Source organism: Rhincodon typus, chromosome 38 (assembly GCF_021869965.1).
Source record: "Rhincodon typus isolate 14 chromosome 38, sRhiTyp1.1, whole genome shotgun sequence".
In the NCBI taxonomy this organism is placed as follows: domain Eukaryota; kingdom Metazoa; phylum Chordata; class Chondrichthyes; order Orectolobiformes; family Rhincodontidae; genus Rhincodon; species Rhincodon typus.
This window is the reverse complement of record NC_063369.1, coordinates 13,141,999-13,150,026: the sequence shown is the minus strand read 5'-3', so window position 1 is coordinate 13,150,026 and position 8,028 is coordinate 13,141,999. Positions and strand designations below refer to the sequence as shown.

General features: G+C 42.4%; 1 protein-coding gene across 1 annotated transcript in view; it reads right to left on the bottom strand.

Annotated features, from left to right (window-relative positions):
* Positions 1-6,703: 6,703 nt before the first annotated feature.
* Positions 6,704-8,028, bottom strand: part of LOC125487226 (bromodomain-containing protein 4-like) — a 126,097-nt gene continuing 124,772 nt past the window's right edge. The window contains exon 14 of the mRNA XM_048617829.1: positions 6,704-6,900. Within this exon, the coding sequence (XP_048473786.1) occupies positions 6,704-6,900 (197 nt within the window). The remainder of the gene's footprint in view (positions 6,901-8,028) is intronic.

The window sequence follows — 8,028 nt, the reverse complement described above, 5'->3', positions numbered from 1 at the left end:
ATACCTAAACTGCTCCAACCCAGTAACATCCTGGTGTATCTCCTCTGCACCCATTCCAGTGCAATCACATCTTCTGAAAATGCGTGACTAGAACTACACACAGTTCTCCGGTTGTGGCAAAATCAAAGTCCCGTAGAGCTCCAACATAATCTCTCTGCTCGTATAATCCATGCCGTGACTGATTTAAGCACATGGCCCTTATATTTTATTACCTTCCCCATTAATCTCTCCTGTCACCTCCAGGGATCTGTGGACAGCCACTCCAAGATTTCTCTGTTCCTTTGATCTTCCTCGTGACCTGCCATTCATTGAGTACGCGCTTGTCTTGTTACTTCTTCCAAAGTGTATCACCTCACACTTAACAGGGTTAAGTTACATCTGCAACTGATCTGTCCATCTGACTGATCTGTGTATGTCCTCCTGTAACATAAGGCCTTCTTCCTGACTGTCAACCACCTGGCCAATCTTCATTTCATCAGCAAACTTACTTATCATCACCCCCCACATTTTCTCGTGTATCATTTATGTAACAAAAAATAAGGGACTCATCACCGAGCTGTGTGAGATGCCTCTGGACACTGGCCTCCAGCCAGACAATCTACCTTCTACCATCAGCTTTTGTTTCCTGTTATTAAGCCAATGTTTAGATCAAACTTGCCAAGTTATCCTGGATCCTATGTGCTTTGTTGATCACTATCCCGTATTGGACTTTGTCAAAACCCTTGCTGGGATCCATATAAACTACATTTTCTGTTTTGGGCCAGATAAAAACCCACCAAAATATATTAAAAGGATAGTCTAGCTCCTACATTTTTCTTATTTCAAAGGTAAATATAAAGTGTTACGTTCCAGATGCAATTTGATAGGTCAAACTACTCGATGTTAAGCATAACAAAATTTATTCATACGCTCTAGTTAAAATACAACAGAAGGAAAAAGAAAGGAAAAGAGTTGGCTCAGCTGTAACTCTGTTGGAAAATTTAATAGAAGAATAGATTGGTTAGCAACTAAACAGTGACTATTCCAATTGAGTGACATCCTATGAACACACCCTTGGCAAAACACAAATTCAGAAAACAGATTGCCTCACATGCAACTCCAGCAGCAGGGAGGGAGAAACCCCCAGCTTTTAGCTGTAGCCAGGACACAAAAAAAATAGCTTCCAATTCTTCAATATCTCAACAGCAACTACGAGTGAAAAACTCAGAAATTGAAAATCCTGGTTTGGTGAGAGCTTGACCACACACATTCAGGCTGCTTCTGTTGTTAAACTTTTAAGCAAAATCTGTTTTCTCCTCAATTTCCAAATTGACAGCTTGGCAAATCTGTCTTAGAACCTCTGTTTGAAAAAACGACAAAATAACCTCTTGAAGCCTTGTATCGTCACAAACTGCACTGACCTCATGCACACACCTGGTCACCTCCTTGAAATGTTAAATCAAATTGGTTAGGAATGACCTCCATCTGACAAAGACAAGCTTCCTATCTCTGATCATATGTTTCCAAGTGGAGATTAAATCTCTCCTGCAGAATTTTCTCAAGTAGTTTCTCCAGTAGGCAATGATGGTGTGAGACTCACTGGTCTATAATTCCCTGATTTATTTCTACCACCCTTCCTGTAAAATGGAATCTCATTTGCTGTCCTCCAGTCCTCTAGAACATGCCCTCTGGCCAGAGAGGAATTCAGAATTTGTTTGAGAACCACAGTAATTTCCTCCCTTGCCTCCCACCGCAGCCTGGGATACAACTCATCCAGACACAGGGACTTGTCCACTTCTAAAACCTCCAATCCCTCCTCACTCCTCATGTCAAACTGCTCAAGAACCCCACAGTCCCCGTTTCTGAATTCAGTACCTGCATCCTCCTCTCCAAAGTGAAGACAATGGGTAAAGTATTCGTTTAACACCTGACCAATGTCTTCTGGTTCCATACACAGCTCGCCCACTTGGTCCCTGATGTCCCTACCCACACCTAACATGTCACTGTTTCTTCATGTCCCCTCTTTGCTCTCTTAATTGCTGTCTTAAGTTCTTCCCTGCGTTTTCTATACTCCACGAGCTCTTCCATTGATTTGCTTCCTTTGTCCCAATTTAAAATGTTCTCTTTTCCTTCTTATCCAGTCCTGAGTATTCCAAGACATCCAGGGTTCACTGGGCTTCTTGTTCCTCCATTTCAAGCGAAAGGGAACATGTTGTCCTGTACAGTTAGCAATTCCAATTTGAATGCATTCTTTGTTTTGCTGTAGGTTTATCCAGAATTAATTGTTCCCAGTTGACTTTGGTGACCTTGAGGTGATCCAAGATAAGATGGAGTACTAACACAGAGACTGGTCGGACAATTTTTGAAGGAGACAACATGGAACTTGAACACCAGTCTGCAGCATGTGCAACATGTACTTGTCTTGTGCCAGGAGGAGATGTCAATGTTCAAAGATGGTGAGCCCTCGTGAGAGTGAATAGTGAGGGTCGTATGATGCAATGGTCATGTCATTGAGCTCATGAACCCAGTTTCTCAGCGAATGTTGAGGAGGCATAGGTTGAAATCTTGAAACAAAATGCGATTATCAGTTGAGGGGAGCAAAGCTTTTGATTTAAATTTGCAAATGACACCAAGATGGGTGGGAAAGTATGTTGTGTAGGAGGCTTAGAGAAAGGTTACAGATGGATATGTATAGGGTGAGTGAGTGGAGAAAAATCTCTCAGATGGTGTACAATGTGGGAGTTCTTCAATTTGGTAGAAAGAATGAAACGTAGAGTGTTACTTAAATGGAGAATGCCTGCAAAATTGTAAGGTGGAGAGGGATTTAGGGGTTGTAGGTCATGAGTCACAAAAAATTCGGAAGGGTTAGTTGGAGCATTTCATTACGAAGGTTTGTGGAATCTTATTGTTTATTATGAAAAGAATCAAAAGAGTAAGGATGTTATGTTTCAGTAATACGGGACATTGCTGAGACCACATCTCGATATTGTTCAGTTTTGTTCACCATATTTAAGGAATGGTGTAAACGTACTGGAGGTGGTTCAGAGGAGTTTGACTAGATTGATACCTGGAATGAATGTGTTATATATTGGACAGACTCTGCTCGTTTCACTCTGGAATTTTGAAGAAAGAGGGGTGACTTGATTAAAGTGTAGAAGATCTTGAAAATTGTTAGCCAGGTGAGAGTGGAAATTGTGTTTCCTCTTGTGTGGGAATCCAGAACCGAGGTGCACTGTTTTAAAATTCAGGATTGTCCTTTTTAGGAAAGTGATGAGGAGAAATGTTTTCTCTCAGAGGGTTGTGTAACTTCGGAGGTCTCTGCCTCAGAGGAGGTAGAGGCAGTATTATTGAATATTTTTAAGGTCGAGCGAGAACGATTCTTCTTAGGTAGATGTGTGACAGGTGATTGGGATTGATGTGAATGAGAAATTCAGGACAGAAACAGATCAGCCATGATCTTATTGAATGGCAGAGCAGGCTTGAGGGGCTGAATGGACGACATCTGCTCCTGTTTCATCTGTTTGTGTGTTTGTATAAATGGAATAGTGGAGGAAGATTGTCGACATTTTCATCCAAATCTAGTGGAGTAACTTCAACCTAAAAGTGCCAAAAATGCAGGCAGAACCTATACAGACTTTCAACTTTGATGAAACTTGGCATGTAATGTAATTAGGATAGTCAGAACTGCAGATGCTGGAGTCTGAGATGACTAAGTGCAACTTCACAACATAGCCCAGTGTTAGCACCATCCAATGAGAGCATACACAACCTGAAACAGAGGGTTATGGCTGTGTTGGAATACCCAGGAAATGTAGCATAGCTGTAGGTGTCATCTTTTAGAGGAAATGTTGTCGAGGCTCTGCCCAAGATAGGAATTCCTGCAGCTTGTGAAGGACGTGACCCATCTCAGCACAAATCATCCCTTTCCCCTTTCCTCCTCCCACCTGCAGGACCTGACATTGCCCCCTCCCCAGCCCCACCTGGACTGCTCCCCACCACCGAAATCAACACCCACCTGAGCCCGAGCTGCCTGAAACATTCACTCACTGTTTCCCTGCAGCCTGAAACCCCACTGCCTATTATGGTACTGACCTTACCCCGACCTGTTTTACTAGCCCCTGTTACTCTACCAGCTTGCCCAGGTGACACCGCGCCCCCAGTATCCCAACAGCTCGTCCACAAGGCACCCAGCCCCCACCATGATGCCCACTTTGTACACCTGGCACACCACATGACTGACATCCCATGGACCTCTCCCACTTGGCTCCTGAGCCCCTTTGCCCACATCACACCCATGCCGCAGTATTCCCACACTGATACCAGTTAAATACGTAGCCTTTCACAGGGAGCTGTCAAAGTATCAGACTGTGCTGCTGGCCAATAAATTCACTGATCACAGACAGATTGCTGCAAAAGAGGGAGGGAGTGCTTTCTATGACAATTTTCTTCATGGCATGGATTTCAGTGCACGTTTGGAACAGGAGGCTCCTATCAAGGATTCTCCAGATGTTAAAAATGAAGTGGGTATTTGATCAAGGTCAAAAATAGGCTTTTTGAAGTGATTAGAACATCTGTGTCATTGTATAAAAAGGGGAGATTTGTAAATGACAATCTGATAGAAGGATAAGGATGTCCAAGAGCACAGGTACCAATCAAAGTTTGAAGGAACACAGCACACTTATTTTGGGATTCATTACAGAATGAGGGTAAAGTCTCATAAATAACAGACATGATTGATTAGTGCTCAGGATGTTGCTTGCTAAGCAGCATAGTCTTTACCTTGGCACTGTGTGAGTGTTTTATCAGTAAAGGTGTGTTCTCCAGTGGTTGAGACAAACCCTTCATTACAAATGAAACCTCCTATCATGTTGGTGCATGTTGCGTTTGTACTACACGGGTCTGTCTTACACTCATTGATATCTGGAATACAAAAAACTATGAATCTCCCTGAGCACCTTCATGAACTGTAACTTAAGACCTTCTTCCTCATAGTCAACCACCTGGCTAATCATCATGTCATCAGCAAACTTACTTATCATCACCCCCCACATTTTCTTGTTTATCATTTATGTAACAAACAATAAGGGACTCAGCACCGATCTGTGGGATATGCCTCTGGACACCGACCTCCAGCCAGAAAAACTGCCTTCTACCTCCATCCTTTGGCTCCTATCATTAAACCAATGCTTGGATCCAACTTGCCAAGTTACCCTGGATCCTGTGTGCTTTTGCTCTATTGTTCACTCTCCTGTGCTGGACTTGGTCAAAGCCCTTGCTGGAATCGATATAAACTACATCAGTCTGTTATGGACAGGACCAAATCCCCTCACAATACATTAAAAGGATAGTCTAGCCCCTGCGTTTTTCTTATTTTAAAGGTAAATGTAAGGTGTTACATACCAGATGCTATTTGACAGTTCAAACTACTCGACGTTAAGCAAAATATAATTTATTCTTACACTATTGTTAAAATACAACAAAAGAAAATGAAAAGAATTGGCTTAGCCTTAATTCTTTTGGAAAATTTAATAGAAGAATAGGTTGGGGTTAGCCACTAAACAGTAGTCGTATGATGTAATGGTCATGTCTTTGAGCTCATAATCCCTTGTTCTTAGCAAATGTTGAGGAGGCACAAGTTGAAATCTTGAAAATACATGTTTAATCTTGCAATTACATGTTGAGGGGAGCAAAGATTTTGATCTAAATTTGCAAATGACACCAAGATGGGTAGGAAAGTACGTTGTGAAGGAGGCTTAGAGAGAGGTTACAGACAGATATGTATAGGGCGAGTGAGTGGCGAAAAATCTCTCAGATGGTGTATAATGTGGGAGTTCTTCACTTTGGTAGAAAGGATGATAAGTAGAGTGCTACTTAAATGGAGAATGCCTGCAAAATTCTAAGGTGGAGAGGGATTTAGGGGTTTTAGGACATGTCACAAAAAGTTAGGAAGCGTTATTTGTAGTATTTCATTTAAACGTCTCATGGAATATAATCTTTTATTATGCAAGGAATTGAAAATAAAAGTAAGGATGTAATCCTTCACTTATAATTTCACTTAAAATTTAGAGCATTGCTGAGAGCACATCTGGATACTGTGGGCAGGTTTGTCACCTTATTTAGGGAAGGATGTAAAAATACTGGAGGTGGTGCAGGAGAAGTTTACTAGATTGATTCCTGGAATGATAGTGTTATGAGGATTCATTTGACAGACTGGGCTTGTTTCACATTGGAATTTTGAAGAAAGAGGTGTGTATAACCAGGTGAGAGTGGAAAGTTTGTTTACTCGTGTGTGAATCCAGAACCAAGGGGCACTGTTTTAAAATTCAGGATTTTTCTTTTTTGGACAGAGATGAGGAGAAATATTTTCCCTCAAAGGATTAGGTAACTTCAGAACTCTGTGCCACAGGAGGAGGTGGAGGCAGGGCTATTGAGTATTTTTAAGGTCCAGGTAGATCGATTCTTCTTAGGCAGAGGTGTCACAGGTTATTTTGGTTGAGGTGAATGAGAAATTCAGGACAGAAACAGATCAGCCATGATCTTATTGAATGGCAGAGCAGGCTTTCAGGGCTGGATGGTCAACATCTGCTCCTGTTCCATATATTTGTGTGTTTGCGTAGATGGTACAGTGGAGGAAGATTGTTGACATTTTCATCCAAATCTAGAGGAGTGACTTCAAAATAAAAGTGCTGGAAATGCAGTTAGAACCCATACACACTTTCAACTTTTATGAAAACAAGCATGTCATGTAATTAGCTTCCTCACCTCGGCAGTGTGTAATGGCGGTGAAGTTAGTTTCTCCTGAGTATGTGGCGTATCCTTTCTTACAGGTACAGTAGAAACTCCCGAGCGTATTGTAACATTCTGTGTTGACACCACACCGGCCACTTAAATCAGCTTCGGTTTCACCACACTCATTGTCATCTGGAAATATGATGAACAGGGTTAAAAGATTTCTTTTACCTTCTGGGAATTGACAGGTCTCATGAAAGCCAATGGATTTTTCTCTCTAAATAAAAACCAAAAGAACTGCGGATGCTGTAAATCAGGAACAAAAACAAAGTTGCTGGAAAAGCTCAGCAGGTCTGGCAGCATCTGTGAAGGAGAAAACAGTGTTAACGTTTCGGGTCTGGTGACCCTTCCTCAGAACTGATTTTTCTCTCTGTTGGTGTTTGACAGGGAATTGACATTTCTGAACTGATATTGCTGTAAGTTCCAGATATAGCAAGATTATTTAAAGTACTCCCTTTGAATTGTACCTCAGCTGGTAATGCTATGGGATCCAAGGAACATGTTGCGTTGATATAGTACATTTTGAACATTGCAGAACTTTCACATTCAGGTTGTGATACGAACGTTGCTGATATTTATTGGCCAGTGTAAAATACTCTGAAGGAAGTGTTGGTGAGCCTTTGTTTCAATCTGCTGATGGAAGTGATGCCTCAGTACAGTCAGGTACTCAGACAGACCCAGAGGTTTGATTCGTGTGGGAACCCTGTCCTTTAGGAAAGGAAATCTGGTGTTTACTTGGTCTAGCCAACATGTGATTACAAAGTGATTGACTGTGAACTGCCCTCTGGAGCCACAGAGGAAGCTACTCAGTCATTGTGCAGTCAAAGTCGACTCAAGGAATTGTCCGTTAGAGACATGTCCCAGAGGGCACCGCCATCACCATCTCTGGGAATGTCCTGTCCCATTGGCAGGAAAGGCCCAGCAGGGTTGGCAGCACAGTGATAGACAGTCAGGATGGAATTGCCCTGGGAGCCCTCAGCGTTGACTGCATGAAGTCACATTGTACCAGGTGAAATAGGCAAGGGCGCCTCCTGCTGATTACCACCTACCCTCCCCCAGCTCTGGCTGTTGAATTAGTGCTCCTCAATCTTGGAGCCAGCACCGAGGGTGACAAAGGCACAGAATGCTTTCAGGGTGGGTTACCTCATGTCTATCACCAAGGGTTTGCTGGGTAACCCCAATACTTACAGAGCTGGCTGAATTCTAAAAGGCATAACTGATGGACTGGGTTTGTAGCAACACACAGGGAAATACCTACTT